The sequence below is a fragment of the Triturus cristatus genome, chromosome 10 (genome assembly GCF_964204655.1).
Source record: "Triturus cristatus chromosome 10, aTriCri1.1, whole genome shotgun sequence".
Classification (NCBI taxonomy): domain Eukaryota; kingdom Metazoa; phylum Chordata; class Amphibia; order Caudata; family Salamandridae; genus Triturus; species Triturus cristatus.
This window is the reverse complement of record NC_140593.1, coordinates 275,317,540-275,336,659: the sequence shown is the minus strand read 5'-3', so window position 1 is coordinate 275,336,659 and position 19,120 is coordinate 275,317,540. Positions and strand designations below refer to the sequence as shown.

The following is a 19,120-nucleotide window of genomic DNA, read 5'->3' as shown; positions in this document are numbered from 1 at the left end:
TGGATTTCAGTCACAGGGGAAAGTTCTCAATGAAGATGAGTGAAATTAAGTAACCCAGGAATGTTAGCATCGACTGCAGAGCACTGTGAACCCTAAGGTCTCCCAGGTGTCAGCCATTCGTGTTGACGAGTACACCTTAGAACACAACCTTGCATGTGGGGCCAAGGCCAGTCCACATAGTGCTTGTGGCTCACCTTTCCTTACTATCTCATTTGCCACCACTTCCTCTTAAGCGTAGGGGAATGACACACACAGCCATGTCCATTACCTTTCATTCTGTGTGGTAGGCAACTTATCCCTGCGTCCTGTGTGTTTCGTTGCTGTGATCATAGTACCCTTTTGTGCTTCCCATTGTTGTAGTAGCTCCCACCTCTGTTGATCAAGAAACGAGATAACACCATTGTGTCACAATTGAATAGCACCTCCCCCTCTGGTCATACAGGTAACAAAAATGCTTTCCAAACTATTGTGCCTTCTACTGGCTGTCCCCCAGCCAGTTCATGGGACCTCAGAAATTATAGCTCTGTGGGAGCTCCAAGGTGTTTTTTCTCAGGAGCTCCACTTGCCCCAGCCTTCTGATTTAGAGTAGTTGTTAAGGCAGCATGCATACTAAATTGCGTAGATAATGCTATAAAGTATACCACGTATGACACGTTGACACTAAATGTATTCAGGAAATACATGTAGGCAGTTAATGCTTATCGCAATATCGCCGGCTTGAGTAGTATCACATGTTGTCTCTGCTGTTTTGTTACCCTTTTCTTCTTTTATTAGTTTACCTAGGAGTATTTTCTCCCAAGTGAGTGTTGAACTACAATCTTTTCCCCAAAATTAATACCAGTGTTTCTCTTGGAAGATGTTCAGCCTGTATCTGTGTTGCCCCAACTAGAACATTAGCAAATTCATTGTAGGTCATCGCCCATCTGAAAATTAGTTAGCCAGGAGAAGCTTAATTTGAAAGTGTAGTCTGTTTTCTCATAAACTTAGTCATATTTGACAATTTGTAATTTTTTTATCATTAATGTCTCAAATTCTTGGTAGATTGAAAATATTTGATTATTGTTCTCACTTTGAGCGTGCTTGTATGTTACAGACAGACCTAGAAATGGTCACTGAAGATCTAGCTCAAAAAGTTAATAGGCCTTACCTTCGAACTCCTCGCCACAAGATAATTCGAGCAGCATGCCTCGTAGAGCAAAAAAGGAAAGAGTTCTTGGCTTCCGTGGCTCGTGGAGTAGCACCTGCAGACTCACCTGAAGTTCCAAGACGCAGGTAACAAACCATTATAGACATTTATTTAAAAAAAAAAAAAAGTTTTACTGCTTATCATCTTGAAAATGCATGTGAAAGATTGCATTCTCTTCATTGCTAATGAATAAGCTATCAATTTTTTTTTAACTATGTCCCAGGCAAAGAGACGAAAGAAGGACACAAAAAAAGGAACCTCATAGGTCAGTGGAGATTGATTGTAAGGAAAGGAACAGGAAGGGAACCTGAACCTGCGCTCATATTAACATCCGCATTGGGGCTGAATTAAAGTGGCAATACTAAAGTTTTTGTGGTGATTAATGGGGTAGGCATGGCTAAATTGGATTGTTATTTTCATGTTCATATCCAAATCCAAGATTGAAAATGTTCGCAGTTTCATAGGTGGCTAGATGAAAGTATATTCTAACCAGAATTGGAGCTTTGCAGAAAGTATAACATTTATACAGTGCCTGACAGTTAAAATGTCTACTTATTTTCTTGGTTTTTGCATTTGTTTGATCTACAGACAGTAACATTGATGTTAACCCAGGCAGGTTCAACGATTCTCGAACAATTTGTGAACCTTGCTTGACTCTGCTCTGTCAAGAACCAGAGACAGGTATGCAAAGGTACTAAGGTCATCACACCTGCCAAAAGGCCTATTTATGTAGGATGGAGGGTATAGTCTTTCATGACCATGCAGCACCTGAAATGTACTTCACATTTAATGCTGAATTGAGTATTTAGTGGGACTGCTGAAGCTTTCACTTTATGTGGGAATAATTTGGACGATGCTGGCTAGCTGATTTACTGTCCGGATGCAATAGAAGGATTTGAATGCAGTCATTTGCAGTTGTTTTGTCACCGTTCTTCTCTTCCAGCCCCTCCTCAGCCTTAAATTTTTCAAATGTGGTAGTCCTAATCTAGAGAAAGACTCCCCTAAAGTGTATTTTGCCTCCTTGGTTCTTTTTTTGTATGTAGGATGTCTGTTGTATTTGGGGGATTTTGCCTCTTTAATTCAGCCATGTACTTAAGAAAAAAACATTATCGATTCCTCAGATGGCATTTGCTGAGCAGCCATTTGAGTAGGCCACATTGTTTCCAAGCACTTTTCATTTAACCTTGGATTTGGTAGCTGATGTCAAACCTCTGCTTCAGTAATAAAATGCACACAATCTGGCAGCACATCAACAAAACAAGGCCTGCTTCTACTCTATGTTATGTTAATTTATTTTTATAATGCGCACAGCTACCCAAAAAGGGTTTCCCAGCGCAGAGCTAGAAGGAGACTCGCAAGAGAAAACATAACGGAGTAAGAGATGTTATTGATTAAATAACCAAGTTTTTAGTTGTTTACAAAAGTTTAAATACACAGATTCCTTTCGCATCGAAAGGGGGAGAGAATTCCACAATTGTGGGCCAAGGTAGGAGAAGGAGCGGCCACCCATTCTTACCAATCTGATTCTGGGAATCTCAAAGACTTCCTGAGTGGCCGAGCGCAATGCACGGGTGGGTTGATAAAGGCGTACCAGATTTTGCAGATATACGGTTGCAGTGCCATTCTTGATTTTAAACATATAGCTCAGGGCCTTGAACTTTGTTCGATTTTCCACCCTGAGCCAATGCAGATCTCTCACGGCATTAAAGATAGAAGACATTCTAGGAGTACTGCAAAGAAGTCTAGCTGCAGAATTCTGTACCATCTGAAGCTTACGCATCACATCCTTGTTGATACCCAAAAAAAGAATGTTTCCGTAATCCAGCCGTGAAGTTACCAGTGCCTGGACCACAGTCTTTTGGGAACCTGCAGGGAGCATCCAGATGATTTTTTTTAACCATCGGAGAATAGTAAAACAGGTGGCTGCCGTTTTTACTGCATGTTGTCTCATTGACAACTTATCATCTACGATGAAGCCAAGATTGTGAACCTGAGAAGAGGGCACAGGTAGAGGCCCCATTTCAACAGGCCAATGTTGCGAGCCTCAGAGATCTGTGTTTTTTCCCAGAATGAGGACCTCAGTTTTTTCCCCATTGAGCTTGAGCAAATTCAGTTGCATCCAAGATGCAATATTGCGCAGGCCCGCTTGCAGGGTAGACGGTCCAGAACTCCTTTCAGCCGATAAGGAAAAGATGATCTGAGTGTCATCGGCATAGGAAAAGAGCGAAAGCCCCGCTTCTTCCGCAATCACTGCCAGCGGTTGTACGTAGATATTGAAAAGAAGTGGGCTTGAGACTGAACCTTGTGGTACCCCATAGAACGAGGGATAAATCTTAGAGGAGGCCCTAGAGGAAAATACTTGAAAAGTGCGGTTGTCTAAATAAGAAGACAACCAGCCAAGTACCAATCCCTAGATATCGAATGCCCACCACTTCATCCCTGCATTCCACAGTAGTCATCCTACAAACCCCGATCTCCTGCACACCTTGCCCATATTCTCAGTTTCCTCAGAGCCACCTCATATGAGGATTACTTACCCTCACGCTTAATTGAACCACTGTCCAAAGGAAGGTCTCTCATTCATACTCTGTTGTCAACACCTCCCTTGCCATGCCATCTTCCCAGAAGCTTTCTAGGGGCCAGATTCTCCAATTTCTGCTAAACCCACACTAGAGCTTGATGATGATGCGAACTACCATCCTACTGCTTACATAGCCTTTCTCTGCAAGATCATTGAAATAGCAGTCTATTCACAAATCCATTATCACATAAAGATTAAACATCCCCAGTCAACCAATTCATCTTCAGCCCACACTGCAGCATGAAGTCAGCTACATTACGAGTCATAGACCATGCATTCTCACCACATACAATAGTGACCCTTGCCTTATGAGGTGCTGGATCTCTCAGTCCCTCCAATACTAATGGATATCCTACCTTCATCAATACCCTGAAGCCTTGAGTGTGATTCAGTGGCACCAACTTTTACTTGTTCTACCAGCTAGCCAACCAACCCCAGTTCTTTCACATGGATACCTCTAGGTTCCAGAATATCCCTACCAGTGGTTGAGTTGCCCTGGGTTCCATCTTCTCCATGGATCCCCTGTGGCTCTTCTTACTGATAGAAGCATCAAATATTCACCAGTCACCTTGACAACACACAGCTTTACTTGAAAAGCTCGTCTGCTGCAGACATCCAATGCCTCAAACACTGCCCACTCCTCATCCAGACTTGGCTGTCGTGCACCTCTTTGAAGCCCAACCTCACCATGATAGAATTGTCTCTATTTTCCATTGGACCAGTGCTTTGTTCTGAAACAATCCATAGCAATTCCAGTAAGTGTGGATTGTTCCTCCTAATATGAGATATCAACTTGGTGGTAAGTGTTTTCTGTCATGCGCTTTTATCACGATTTTGACTCTCCTACTGGTTTTCCTTGTGTATGCTCCTTATTCTGTAATAATACAAGTAGAAATGCAATTAGTGTGCTTCCTTTATTCCCAAATCCTGTTATCTCTCAAATTGTCCGATTTACTACGTTTTTTTGAAGCATAAATATTACCATTAACCACAAGGAAAAGGACCGACAACTAATGGGAGGCCTCTTAAATTGGCAATATTTGTATATGGTAGTCATATTAGATATATTTGCACCTTATTTGATTAATTTATCTGGTTCTACTACTACCTTATTTTATGAGATGTTATCACACAAATTAGTCTACTTGGGTATTTCCTTTCAATAAGTTTGTTTCCAAGGACCTCAGATTGAGCAACATATTCTTCTGTTGTACTGTATTTCCTTCTGAACTGGGAAAAGTATCCAACTAATAAATTATCTATCAAGGTTTGAGTTTAGCATAGTCTTTCATCTTTTCAAGTACTTGGGCATTTCCTCAACTTGGTTTAATCCTTTGGACTCATTTTTTTTAACATTATAATATATTTTGATTTTGTCTGGTGGAGTTTCTCTCTCTGTGTCTGCTTTCATATTTTTCAAGCATATCGATTCCCTGATATACAACTCTCTAAATTGGCAAGAACTGCAACATGAAGCACAATTCAAATAAGCAAGGTATAATTATTAATGTTCTTAATGTTATGCAACAATGGAGAGAGGAGGCATACCTGTTACTGTACTTATTACAAAGAAAGAATCTGCATTTGTTGTTAAGATGGAAACTAAGAATGTTTCTCTAATTGTCACTGGGGAATGCCCTCTCAAGAAGCTGAATATTTTTAAAGAGTGATAAGTTATAAACTCCATGTGGCCTAGTGGTCTGAAGTTACAGGGAAGTAATATATTTATCCTCCATCAAAACCTTAGCCTGACTCCTTTCCCTTGAATGCCATTATTGTATTTCTTGACACAGATTACTCTAGGTATACTATACATGTAGCACTGTAGTTGTCCACTTTCGTATTTTGCCTAAAGAGTGAAAAATACTGAAGAACTATTGATTCTGACAATAAGAAAACACTCTTGTTCGAGGCATATGAGCTGCAGATTACACACTTTTGCATAGATCGCCATCTGGTGTTGGGCTCGGATGTTTGCAGTTTGTTTTTCCTCTTGGGAAGTCACGAGGTCGGTGACTCCTCCCTTGGTTCGTATTGCGCATGGGCTTCGGCTCCATCCTTAGATTGTTTTTTTCCGCCATCGGGCTCGGATGTAATACTTGGCGCTCCGGTTCCGAACATTCCAGTTCGACGATCGAAGCGGAATCCTCGCTCTCCGCGGTATTGTTTAGATACTGATCTCCTCAATCACCTTCTCCTTCGACGAACCTTCGATTCCAGTCATCGACGGCGGCCTTCGGGCCTATCCAGGCTCCGGTCCCGGCTGATGGAAAGAACTCCATTTAAGAAGTGCCCTCGATGTGGGTCAAAATTCCCCCACACCGATCTTCATGAGGTGTGCAACCTCTGCCTCTCCCCTGAACACGAGGCTCGAGACTGTCCCGCCTGCAAGTCTTTTAGATCCAAAAAGACTATTCGAGACCGACGGGCCAGACGGAAAATGGCGCACTCCTCGACTTCCGTTCCAGTCGACATCTTCGGGGACGACGTCGAAGCTCCGGGACACCAGCACACCGAAGAGGACCTCGTCAGTGCTTCCGAAGCCGACGACTCGGATGTGGAGGACATTACCCCGGCGCAGAGGTTCGTGAGTAAAATACCCCCTCCCACACCCGCGCCGACACCCAAAAAGGCTTCGGTCACGCCTTCGCCTTCGGGCCTAGGCAAGACCAAAGACACTGCTTCGAACACCCCACCTTCGGGCCCGGTGACGAAGCCAAGTAAGCCTTCCGGCGGCTCGGGCTCGAGCAAGCTTGCCAGCGGTGCCAAAAAACACCCTTCGGCACCGAAGAAAAGATAGGCCTCTACCTCGACACCGAGCTCCACACCAAAGCCCTCGGTGTCGAAACCCAGCCTCTGGGTGCCGACTACACATCATAAGGCCCTTGGCACCGACACTCCCGCGCCGAAGCCTGTCTCCGCACCGAACAAAAAATTGGAGGTTCCCAAAAAGCACGGCACAGATAAGCCTAAGAAGCCGTCGGCCCCGAAAACGTCGGCGCCGACCGAACAACCAGTGTCGCAAGAACTTTTTACACCGGATCCTTTGCAAAAGACACTTACCAAGGATCCAAAAACTGGACATTTGGCACTGTCTTCTAAAAAGAGACAATTGGACAAACCAGCTCCACCTCCACCTCCAAAGAGGAAGGACTGTGCTACCTCCCCTTTCAGAGTGCCTTCCCCGCCTCCTCCACCTCCTCCTCCCTCTCCACCTCCACCCCCTCCACCTTCTCCACCCCTGCCTCATCGCTCTCCGACCCCGTCTCCGGACCATGATTATCAGGGGGACCCATACTACGACCCAGCAGATGTGCCACAAGACCCCACCCCTACAGGATCCCCAGACCCCTGGGATGATTATAATAATCCAGACATTCCAGATGTCCCACAAGATGACCTATATCCATCCAGGCCATCGCCACCAGAAGACTCACTAGGTTTTCACCACCTACTTCAGAGGGCGGCTCATTATCACGGGGTAGAGCTACACACTGACCCAGTAGAGGAAGATTTCCTCCTAGATACCTTTGATACAGCACATAGGTCTACTGCTATACTACCAATGCTAAAAGGGGTAATAAAACATGCGCCAGAGGTTTTTAAAGACCCAGTCAGGGCTAGGGTCCTAAACCCACGCATAGAAAAGAAGTATAAAGCTGCCCCTACAGATCCTGCCTACATCAAAGGGCCAGCTCCACTGGATTCCCTAGTGGTATCCACCGCAAGAAAAAGATCAAATTCCCAGGCGTCAGGCGAAGCACCAACACCTGACAAGGAATCAAAGCTCTTGGACGCATCAGGAAAACGCACTGCGTCACAGGCAGCTAATATATGGCGTATCGTCAACACTCAAGCGCTATTGGCCAGATACGACAGAGCTCACTATGATGAACTAGAAACCATCATGCACCATCTCCCAGAGAAATATAAAAATAGGGCCAATGAATTAATCCAAGAGGGTAAGACCATAACTAATACCTCTATACGCTGTGCCTTAGACGCAGCAGACACAGCTTCCGGGGCCATTAACACCAGTGTCCTACTCCGTCAACACGCTTGGCTGAGAGTGTCAGGCTTTAAACCCGAGGTACAAGCCTCCATATTAAACCATCCGTTCAATCAGGAACATTTATTCGGTCCAAAGATAGATGAGGCCCTCGAGAAGATGAAAAAAGATACAGATACGGCGAAGTCTATGGGAGCCCTACAGTCACACCCTCCTAGACGCTCCTTTCGCCGCTCTTCCTTTCGGGGCACGGGCAGAGGCTACTCCTCAGATAGCGCATCCACGTCCTACAAATCCCCTCCTCAGTCCACCTTCACAAAAGGTTATCAAAGAGGCGTGTCGGCACAGCTACGACGACGTACATGACGGTCTATCGGAACGCATTTGTAGGAGACATATGTTATTAGTTATACCAGGAGGTTCCGACGACTAAGTGATTAATGCAACCACCCAGTGCAAGCAGCAATAATGAATCACAATGATGCGCAAAAACGATTAACCTGTACAACAGTTGAAATTCAATGTGGAAAGTTGTATGCAAAACCCTAATAAAAAAATTTAAACAAATACCGCCCGCTCTGCCACACCGCCTACCCAATGACTTTCCCCTGCTCCCCCCAGACCATCCCACTCCGGTCAGGGGCAGACTACAAAATTTCCTTCACGTCTGGGAGTCCATCACATCAGACAAGTGGGTGACCCAAATTATTCGTTCAGGGTACTGCCTGGAACTCGCATCTACCCCCCCCCCCAACATTCCACCCAGGCAACGCCCAATGTCACAAGAACATTCCACGTTACTAAAACAGGAGGTGATCTCCCTCCTACAAAAACACGCAATAGAACAGGTCCCCCACAATCAGCAAAATGTAGGGGTCTACTCCCTATATTTTCTGATACCAAAAAGAGACGAGACTCTACGACCTATCTTAGATCTCCGGCCTCTAAACACATACATACATTCAGACCATTTTCACATGGTAACACTTCAGCAGGTACTTCCGCTACTCTCCCAGACCGACTTTCTCACCACACTGGACTTGAAAGACGCGTACTTTCACATTCCGGTACATCATACCCACAGAAAGTACCTCAGATTCGTAGTGGACAGGCAACACTACTAGTTCAAGGTGCTCCCATTCGGGGTCACAACAGCACCACGGGTGTTTATCAAGTGCCTAGCGGTAGTGGCGGCACACCTCAGAAGACAGCACATTCACGTCTTCCCGTATCTGGATGACTGGCTGATAAAAGCCACGTCCTACAACCAATGTGTACACCACACCGCCACTACAATCCAACTACTTCACCAACTAGGCTTCACGGTAAAGCACCAAAAGTCCCAGCTAACACCATCCCACATAAAGCAATACCTCGGTGCCACCATAGACACCTCAAAAGCCATTGCCTACCCCAATCCGGCAAGGATCGCAAGCATTCAGGCTTTGCGTCAAAAATTCATACTTCAACACTCACTCCCAGCAAGAGTGTTTATGCAACTAATAGGGATGATGGCCTCTTGCATTTTTATAGTGCCTCATGCAAGACTCCAGATGCGTCCACTCCAAGAGTGCTTAGCGCGCCATTGGAACCAGGCCCAGGGGCAACTGACAGATATGGTGTTGGTAGACGGTCGCACACATCGCTCTCTGCAGTGGTGGAACACCACAAATCTTTCCAGAGGTCGACCGTTCCTTGAGCCGGGTCCACTAATAATCCTCACAACAGACGCATCGCTCTCCGGCTGGGGAGCTCATCTACTGCACCTCACAGTGCAAGGCACATGGACGCCGCAACAAAAGTTACTCCACATCAATCATCTGGAGTTACTGCCAATCTTTCTAGCCCTAAAATCCTTTCACACACAGATTTTAGGCAAGGCAGTCATCCGCACAGACATGACCGCCATGTACTACATCCAAAAACAAGGCGGCACACACTCTCCACAGCTCTCTCAACTAGCACAGAGCATATGGAGATGGGAAATTCCACACAAAATCTTTCTCCTAGCCCAGCATGTCCCAGGAGTCCAGAACACCATGGCAGATCTGCTCAGTAGACAAACGCAGCAGATCCACGAGTGGGAACTTCACCCGCAGGTTCTTCACCCATTCTTTCAGATGTGGGGGCATCCACAGATAGACCTATTCGCCACCCACGAAAACAAAAAATGCCCAAGCTTCGCCACCAGATACCCACACCCATTGTCCAAAGGCAATGCGATATGGATGAACTGGTCAGGCAAATTTGCATACACCTTTCCACCTCTCCCACTAATTCCATTAATGGTGCGAAAGCTACAACAGCACTCCCTCACACTCATTCTAGTAGCTCCAACATGGGCCAGACAACCATGGTACACCACGCTGCTGGAACTATCAGTAGTGCCACACCAAAAATGACACCTCTCACCATGCCTCCTAACCCAGAACCATGGAGAGATCAGACACCCGGACCCAGCTCAGCTCAACCTTGCGATCTGGCTCCTGAAATCCTAGAATTCGGATACCTTAACCTTCCCCCCGACTGTATGAATGTTATCAGAGAAGCTAGACGTCCTACCACTAGAGCCTGCTACGCTGCCAAGTGGAAATGATTTGTTGTTTATTGCCATAACAACACAATCAACCCTCTAGATGCATCCATACAGCACATCATATGCTACTTACTACACCTACAAAGATGTAACCTAGCATATACATCCATTCGGCTACACCTTGCAGCAATTGGCGCTTATTTACAAAACAGACAGCACCTATCACTTTTCAGAGTGCCTGCCATTAAAGCCTTCAGGGAAGGCCTAAAACGAATAATTCCCCCCAGAGTGCCACCCTCACCTGTGTGGAACTTAAATATAGTGCTCACAAGGCTAATGGGACCGCCTTTTGAACCCTTGCACAAATGCGAACTGCAATTCCTCACATGGAAAACAGCTTTCCTTGTAGCCATCACCTCCCTTAGAAGGGTCAGTGAAATACAAGCACTTACTATACAAGAACCTTTTCTCCAAATGCACCTGAACAAGGTTCTCCTATGTACCAACCCAAAATTCCTACCCAAAGTCATCTCACCCTTTCATCTAAACCAATCGGTAGAATTACCGGTTTTTTTCTCGCAACCTCAAACTGTTGCAGAAAGGGCTCTACACACACTGGATGTTAAAAGGGCCTTGATTTACTATATCCAGAGAACACAACCTTTCAGAAAGACAAAGCAACTGTTTGTCTCTTTCTCTCCACCTCATAAAGGCAACCCCATCTCTAAATCAGGGATAGCTAGGTGGATTGTAAAATGCATACAAATTTGCTACCACAAGGCAAAACGCACGCTATCTGTTCCCCTAAAGCCCACTCTACAAGAAAGATAGGGGCTTCTATGGCTTTTCTAGGGAACATCCCATTAGATGATATCTGCAAGGCAGCTACATGGTCAACACCGCACACTTTCACTAAACATTACTGTGTAGATGTGCAAACCAAGCAACAAGCTAGTGTGGGCCATGCTGTACTGAAAATACTACTTCAAACCACTGCAACAGATACCGGTGGTCGCCGCTAAGGTTGGGAACTGCTATATAGTCTATGCAAAAGTGTGTAATCTGCAGCTCATATGCCTCGACCGGAATATGCTACTTACCAGTATGCATCTGTTCTTGGCATGTAGAGCTGCAGATCTACACACGCCCACCCGCCTCCCCGGCTACCTGTATCTGGTCCAGTCTATCTTATTTAGATACAACACACATGGGTTTCTTCACTGTTATTACTACGCTCCATCTTTCCCTGTTGGCGAAAAACAATCTGAGGATGGAGCCGAAGCCCATGCGCAATACGAACCAAGGAGGAGTCACCGACCTCGTGACTTCCAAAGACTTTCCAAGAGGAAAAACAAACTGCAAACATCCGGGCCCAACACCAGATGGCGATCTATGCAAAAGTGTGTAGATCTGCAGCTCTACATGCCAAGAACAGATGCATACTGGTAAGTAGCATATTCTTTTTGATCGAATGGCTGATTAGAAGCAGATGAACCTGAGTGTATGTGGGTGTGTGTGTGGAGATATATATATGTATCTATATATATATTCACTTAAAACAATAGGTTTCACACACGTTATAGTTAGGAATTAGCATTTAAAAAACCTTGCAAATTCACTTAAAAAACCATAGGTTTCACACATGTTATAGTTAGGTGGACATTTCACTTGTAAAAAACCAATGAAATTCCCCCGTTATAGTTAGGTCAGATAACTATAACTCGCGCGCCCGCAATCCACTGCTGATGACGTCACATATTACATCACTCATGACATGGTCAGTGGCATCACTCATGACATCATCCTTGTGATAGAGTGGCGGTCGCGCGAGTTATAGTTTTCTGACCTAACTATAACGGGGGAATTTCATTGGTTTTTTACGAGTGAAATGTCCATCTAACTATAACATGTGTGAAACCTATGTTTTTTTAAGTGAATTTGCAAGGTTTTTTAAATGCTAATTCCTAACTATAACGTGTGTGAAACCTATGGTTTTTTAAGTTAATTTGTACGGTTTTTTAAATGCTAAGTTATGTATGTTTTTTAAAAAATTTTGTTAAGGTTTTTCACTGTGCGCGCACCCCGCGATTTAAAAAAAAAAAAGTGAAATGTTTTTGCACCCTTCGGGGTCCTTTAGGGCCCCCTGACAAAGGCTAGGGGGTCAGGAACTCTCTACCCTGCCCCCTTTTCACGTTCGCCACCTCTATTTTTCACTCTCGCACCCACAACAAACAAAATGGCGGCCGACACTTCCTGATTTCGACCGATTCGAACGTTGACTGACATGTAACCACCAATCAGAATTACGTTCGCGCACGGTGCGCGGCTATAGATATTTATGTGCTTTAACTGCAATTTTCTCAGGAAATACTGAACAGATTTACTCCATACATGCAAAAGGCACTTCCCTGACCTGAGGACTACCTCTCTGCCAAATTTCAAGTAATTCTGTTCAGCCGTTCGGGCTGTACCTTCGACTAAAGGTCCTATGGAAAAATGCATGGGGAAAACGCGTTTTGGGACCCCCTTTTTTCTCGGCCCCCGCTTGACGAATCATCCCGAGACTTTCAGGATAGGAGCTGAGCGGAGCGCCCCATTAGTTTTGAAAATTTCGCGAGGATTCGTCAACCGGCGCAAAAGTTATTCAAAATAGAATTTTCAGATTTCCTATGGAAACACGGTCCTAACTATAACTATCTACTGGCGACCGCCAGTAGATAATATATATATGTATCTATACACATATATATCAATTATTCACCTACTCGCAGTTGCCAGTTTTTTGTTTTACTAATAAATTTGGTGCAGTTTGAAACTAGTTTTGAAAACGTGAAGATTCATCAATCAGGGTTATTGTAAAGCAAGACTACTTATCCGTTAGGGTCTCAAGGCGCTGAGTGGGGGTGGGGGGTGGATCTGCGGTTCAGTCGAAGAGCCAGGTCTTGAGGGCCTCCCTGAATTGAGGCAGAGACAGTGATTGCCTGAGATGTAAAGGCACGAAGTTCCAGTTCTTCGCACCAAGGTAGGAGAAGGATCTTCCTCCAGCCGTGGTTTGCAGATCTATGGGATGTTGGCCAAAGCCAGTTGGGCAGAGCGCAGATGTCTGTTAGGTGTGTGGAAGGAGATGCGATGGTTGAGGTATGCAGGTCCGACGTTGTGGAGGGCTTTGTAGTTTTATAGTTAGGTTCAGATTTTACACACACAAAACCATAGAAATTCAGCAGTTGGAGTTATCGCAAGTAACTATACCTCGTGCCCTAAGGTAAACTATAACTCACGCCCTCACCATGCACTTATAATTACCCCATATATTACATCACTCATGACCTCTTCTAGGACATCTCTGATAATATCACTGCAACATTTGCTGTAAATTATTGATGAGAAACCTGTGCATGGTGATGATGCGAGCTATAGTTACCTTACGGCATGAGTTTTAGTTACTTGAGATAACTCTAACTATAACTGCTGAATTTCTATGGTTTTCTGTGATTAAAATCTGTACCTAACTATAGCATCCCTGAAACCTTGGGTGTTTTATGGAGTTTATACTGTTTTTAATGCTAGTTCCTAATTATAACTTCCCTGTAACCTTTGTTTTTCTTCTATATATCTCTTACCTAATGGCAGTCGCTAGTAGGTGGTTATAGTTAGGACCTTGCTTCTATTCAAAAAGTGTTTTTTCTCTTACCAATATCTTTGGTGCCGTTTGACGAATCTTCGCAAAATCTTCAGAACTAATGGGGATCCCTGGTCAGCTCCTGTCTTGAAAGTTTCAGGGTGCTTAGTCAAGCGGGGGCCGAGAAAAAAGGGGGGTCCCAAATGCATTTTCTCCATGGTAATTTCCATAGGAAACTTTAGAAAAGGCTACAGCCCGAACTGCTGAACGGAATTACCCCCAAATTTGGCAAAATGGTAGCTCTTGGTTCAGAAAGTGACCTTTATTTAAATGGATTAAATCAGTTCAGTAGTTCCTGAGAAATTCATATATTTAGAAATATAAGTATCTGGTGACCGCGGTGGATCTGCGAACCCTCCAGATCACGACCTTGACTCTGATTGGCTGCCAACACTTCAAACCAAACAGTGTTGGCAGCCTTCTTGTGACTCGGGTGAACCAAGTCGCAAGAAAAAAGGTAAAAAAACAAGTAACGGGGGCAGTCTAGAAACACCCTGACCCCCTAGACCTGCTCAGGGGGCCCGCACTTCGTTTTCTTTAAGCCCCCAGGTGGACCAGGTCCTGGGGGCAATGTTTTACTATGAAGCAGGGGCCCTCGCTGCCCCGGGGACCGCCACCTCCCGGGCCATTTTTTAATTAAAAGGCATGGGGGGCTCCTGCCCGCTTACACACTGTCCCGGGGACCACCACCTCCCCGGGACTTTAATCTTTAAATGCAGGGGATCTTGGGCACCCCCCCCTGCAGCCCCAGGGGCTGTCACCTCCCGAGGCTTTTTTTTAGAAAGTAAAATCCCTGCGCAGCCCGGGGGTGAAGGGGGAACCGCCACCTCCCGAGTGCAATACACAATTAAAGCAGGGCTCCACACAGCCCCAGGGATCGCTACCTCCCCGGGACATACATCAATTAAAATGCAGGGGCTACTCACAAGATGGGAGGGGGGCCCGTGCGGCCTCCCTCCAGGAGCCCTCCATGGCCCTCGGGACCACCACCCCCCAGGGCCAGCTCCATAATTGTCCCAGGGTGCCCACCCCCGGGACACTGCAGTTTGCTATGGCGGGGCGGGAGCACTGCTCCCGCCCTGCCATCGCAAACTTCTGCTGCGCTTCATGGAAGCGAGAGCAGGAAAACTGCTCTTGCTTCCATGAAGCAAAGCAGTATTGCTTTTGGGCAAAGGGAGCTTCATGTTAGCAGCTCCCTCTGCCCAAAAGCAAGGCCGGCTCCCGCAGGAGGCTGGGAGCCAGCAGGGGTATTGGGGCTCCCCTCTGAGGTCCCCTACACAGAGGCCATGCCTCAGGGCAGGCCACCCGCCCCCTTTCCCTTTAAAAAAAAAAGAATGGCTGGGCCCCTGGGCATGGCGTCCCCAGGCCGAGATCGGTTTGGGGAGGGAAGCCTTGCAGCCCCCTTCCCTTAAAACATAAAAAATAAATAGGCCCTGGGGGGGGGGGGGCAAATCTCCCTTCCCTTTTTACATTTTATCCAAAAAATGTCCTAGTCCTGGGGATAAGGTTCCCGGGGCCGACATCGGCCTCGAGAGCGGGGCCGCGCCTCTCGCTTCTTTCTGCACCTCTGTTGCTTCTTTTTGCACTTCTCTTGCCTCTTTTTAGGTCGAGGACTACCGGTCTGCCGAAGGCAGAACCGGAAGTCGAGATTTAATGTTTCCTAGAGTGGCTCCTTAGCCCGCCTCTCTTTTTGCCTCTCCTCCATTGGCTGGCTTCCTAAACGGAGGCCCGCCATTGGAGGAGAGAGCCGTCCCTCCAAATAGGCTCCGTCTTTTTCAGATTCGGGGGCGTGTTCCTTGCTGTTCTTTCCACTTTTTAGCCACGCCCTTTTAGAACAGCAGGAACACGCCCCCGAATCCGAAAAAGTTTCGGAGCTTCCATCCGCCATTTTTTTGCTGTCCTCCGGCCGTGAGGATCTTCTTGCTGTTGTGCGTATAGGTAAGGCATTTTGCCTGTTTGTTCGTCCTTGCTCTTTTTTTTTCCATTCGCCTTTAGCAAAGTCAGCCGTGTGTTCTCCACTCGCCCCTCCCTTCACTTTCCGCCTCCGGCCATTCATTACCAGTCCTTCAGTGTCCAAGCGCGCACTCCTCGCCCTGCCTCCATTCACCTCTTTTTCTTTCCGACTCTAGTCTCACCCCAGGACGCTTCCTTCTCGCCGTTCCCTTTCATGCCTTTACCTTCTTTCCTTTCATGTCTTTACTTTCTTCATGCCCCTCTAGTTTTCTTTCCTTCTTTACCCCTCCTTTCACGCTGTCGTCGTCTCCCGATCTTTCCATCTCTCCTTCGTTCTCTTCCTTCAGCTTCCCCTCGCCCGCTCACTAGTGTTTCTCGCCGCTTTCCGTTTTCCGGTCTGAGGACTCCAATTCTATGGGAAGGTGAGGGTCCGCCGATAGAAGCAGGCAATGAGGGTTTGAGAACAGCGAAGAGCCTCCGAGGGCCTGAAATCGCCGATCCCAGGGGAGAGTCTGAGGTTCCAACCGGGAAAATGCACGCGTCCCTCAGTGGGCGGAATTTAGGATCAGCCAATTTCAACCATTGTCTGATAATGTAATCATATTAAAGCAACACAGATTACAACTCTGTGACAGAGGCAGCGCCATGAAAGGTGCAGCACCTGGGCAGGTGGCGAAGCGCTGCTCGGCGCGGGGAACGGGACAAGTAATGAACCCTCTTCACACTCACCTGGGGGGAGGGGAGGTCTGCCTACCTATACTCGGAGCTCTTAGTGGGTTGAAAAAACGGGGGGGATGGTGAGTCTCAAAGGGGTGTAACCTATGTGATAAAGTGCGCAGTTTAAACATGTAAGCTAAAAATCTCAGCTGCCTGACAAGAATTTCGCTGCCTCTTTTTGTGTAACTCTTTATTGCTTAATTACTTACAATCATTACAAACAAGCGTCGACGTTGCAGCATGAAAAGCATTGAGATAAATTTGCATATAACATATTAAAACCGGACATTTAAAACCTAAAGTGAGTCAGCCTGCCTGCTCACCTATGGTGTTGCTAAGCGCGCTAGGGCTATGTGCGCTATATGCAAGAGACAGTTGGCCATACTGTACCGTACCGCTCCTCGAAGGGAGAGGCTTTCTAAAGTGCCACATGCCGGTCGTTAAATATTTAATAAACGTTACGTGGATGTATGATATGCAATATTTTAAACAGATCAGTAAAAACCACAGAGAATGCCGCCCTAGTCACGTATGATTTAATAAGCGTGCGGTGCGTGCTAAGAGTAGAATGCACTGGTACGCGAAATAGGGCCATATGTCACAGTGCCTCTTTCTGTAATTGCATCCAGATGTATAATAGAACAGGCGTGCACTTGAACCGGCCTGCACATATTAAAACAAGCCCAGACTGTTGGCTTTATCAATGGTTGTTAGCTGCAGAAGATGACTGAGCAACAACAATGACTTTGTGGTAACTTATTGTGAACGTGCTTCAGTTCTGTATTTATGAAACTGTGAAATAACTATACAACGTGATTAGAAACGTTATATCAAATTCTTTGTAATATACTTGTATTTATTGACGCTTGAAAAAATGTCTCGCAGCTGATACTTGGCGGCAGCTGCCCGTGCAGCAGTTTTATCACTGCAGACCTGCTACATTTAGAGTCTGAGCTCTGCCCTTCACCCCTCCTGCCCGGCGGCGGAGCCCCACTGCCCGCACTTTCAGGCAACGAGCAGGTGATGAATCATGAATGTATCTTATGATCAGCTCAGCTACTTCGAGGCTGTATGCACCACAAAGGAGTACCTCCAAAGGTAGTGGCCACAAGTGAAGATCTTTTTTTCACGTCCACGGTGAGGGGGTCACAACATCACTCTATGCTTGTATATCACTACCTTGCAACATCCCTCTCCCTCACTACCTCACTCTCACTACCTCACTCTCTCACTACCTCACTACCTCACTCTTTCACTACCTCACTCTCTATCTACCTCACTCTCTATCTCACTACCTCACTCTCTATCTACCTCACTCTCTCTCACTACCTCACTCTCTTTCAATACCTCACTCTTTCTCTATCTCACTACCTCACTCTCTCTCTGCTAATTCAATAGGTATCACATATGCAAAAAAAAAGCTAATGACAATGCCATTTATTTAGCGATACAAAAATGATAAAAAAATAATGAGCAATACCAATAGCTCTACCTATAATATTGCCGAGACCATTGCATTGTAAATGCTTGTTTCACATCTTGCCTCTTTTTTCTCTTTTCTTGCCTCTTTTTGCATTCTCTTGCCTCTTTCTACACTTCTGTTGCTTTTTCTGTACTTCTGTTTCTTCTTTCTGCACCTCTCTTGCTTCTTTCTGCATCCCTCTTACCTTTCTTCACCTCTCATCTCTTTGTTCACCTCTCTTGCCTCTTTCTGCACTACTGTTGCCTCTTTCTGCACCTCTGTTGCCTCTTTCTGCACCTCTGTTGCTTCTTTCTGTACTTCTCTTGCTTCTTTCTGTACCTCTTACTTCTTTCTGTACCCCTCTTGCCTCTTTCTTCACCCCTCTTTCTGTACCGCTCTTGCTTCTTTCTGCAGCTCTCTTGCCTCTGCAGTTCTCGTGCCTCCTTCTGCACTTCTCTTGCATATTTGTACACCCCTCTTGCCTCTTTCTGCATCTCTCTTGCCTCTATCTGCACCTCTCTTGCCTCTTTCTGCACCCCTCTTTCTTCATCCCTCTTCTCTCTTTCTTAATCCCTCTTCTTTCTTTCTTCACTCCTCTTGCCTCTTTCAGTACCTCGCTTGCCTCTTTCTGCACCCCTCTTTCTTCATCCCTCTTCTCTCTTTCTTAATCCCTCTTCTTTCTTTCTTCACTCCTCTTGCCTCTTTCGGTACCTCGCTTGCCTCTTTCTGCAGTTCTCATGCCTCTTCTGCACCTCTCTTGCCTCTTTCTGCACCCCACTTGCCTCTTTCTGCACCCTTCTTGTCTCTTTCTGCACCCTTCTTGTCTCTTTCTGCACCCCTCTTGTATCTTTCTGCACCTCTTTTGGTTCTTTCTGCACTTCGCTTACTTTTTCCTGCACCACTCTTGCTTCTTTCTTCACCCCTCTTGCCTCTTTCTTCACCCCTCTTTCTGCACCACTCTTGCTTCTTTCTGCAGCTCTCTTGCCTCTGCAGTTCT

The 19,120-nt window shown here is 46.0% G+C and overlaps 1 protein-coding gene across 3 annotated transcripts in view; it reads left to right on the top strand.

Annotated features, from left to right (window-relative positions):
- The window catches only part of ANKIB1 (ankyrin repeat and IBR domain containing 1), a 556,103-nt gene that overhangs the window by 402,079 nt on the left and 134,904 nt on the right, over positions 1-19,120 (top strand). For all 3 annotated transcript variants that reach the window (XM_085631084.1, XM_085631082.1, XM_085631083.1), the window contains exon 16: positions 1,094-1,272. In XM_085631084.1, the coding sequence (XP_085487210.1) occupies positions 1,094-1,272 (179 nt within the window). The remainder of the gene's footprint in view (positions 1-1,093; positions 1,273-19,120) is intronic.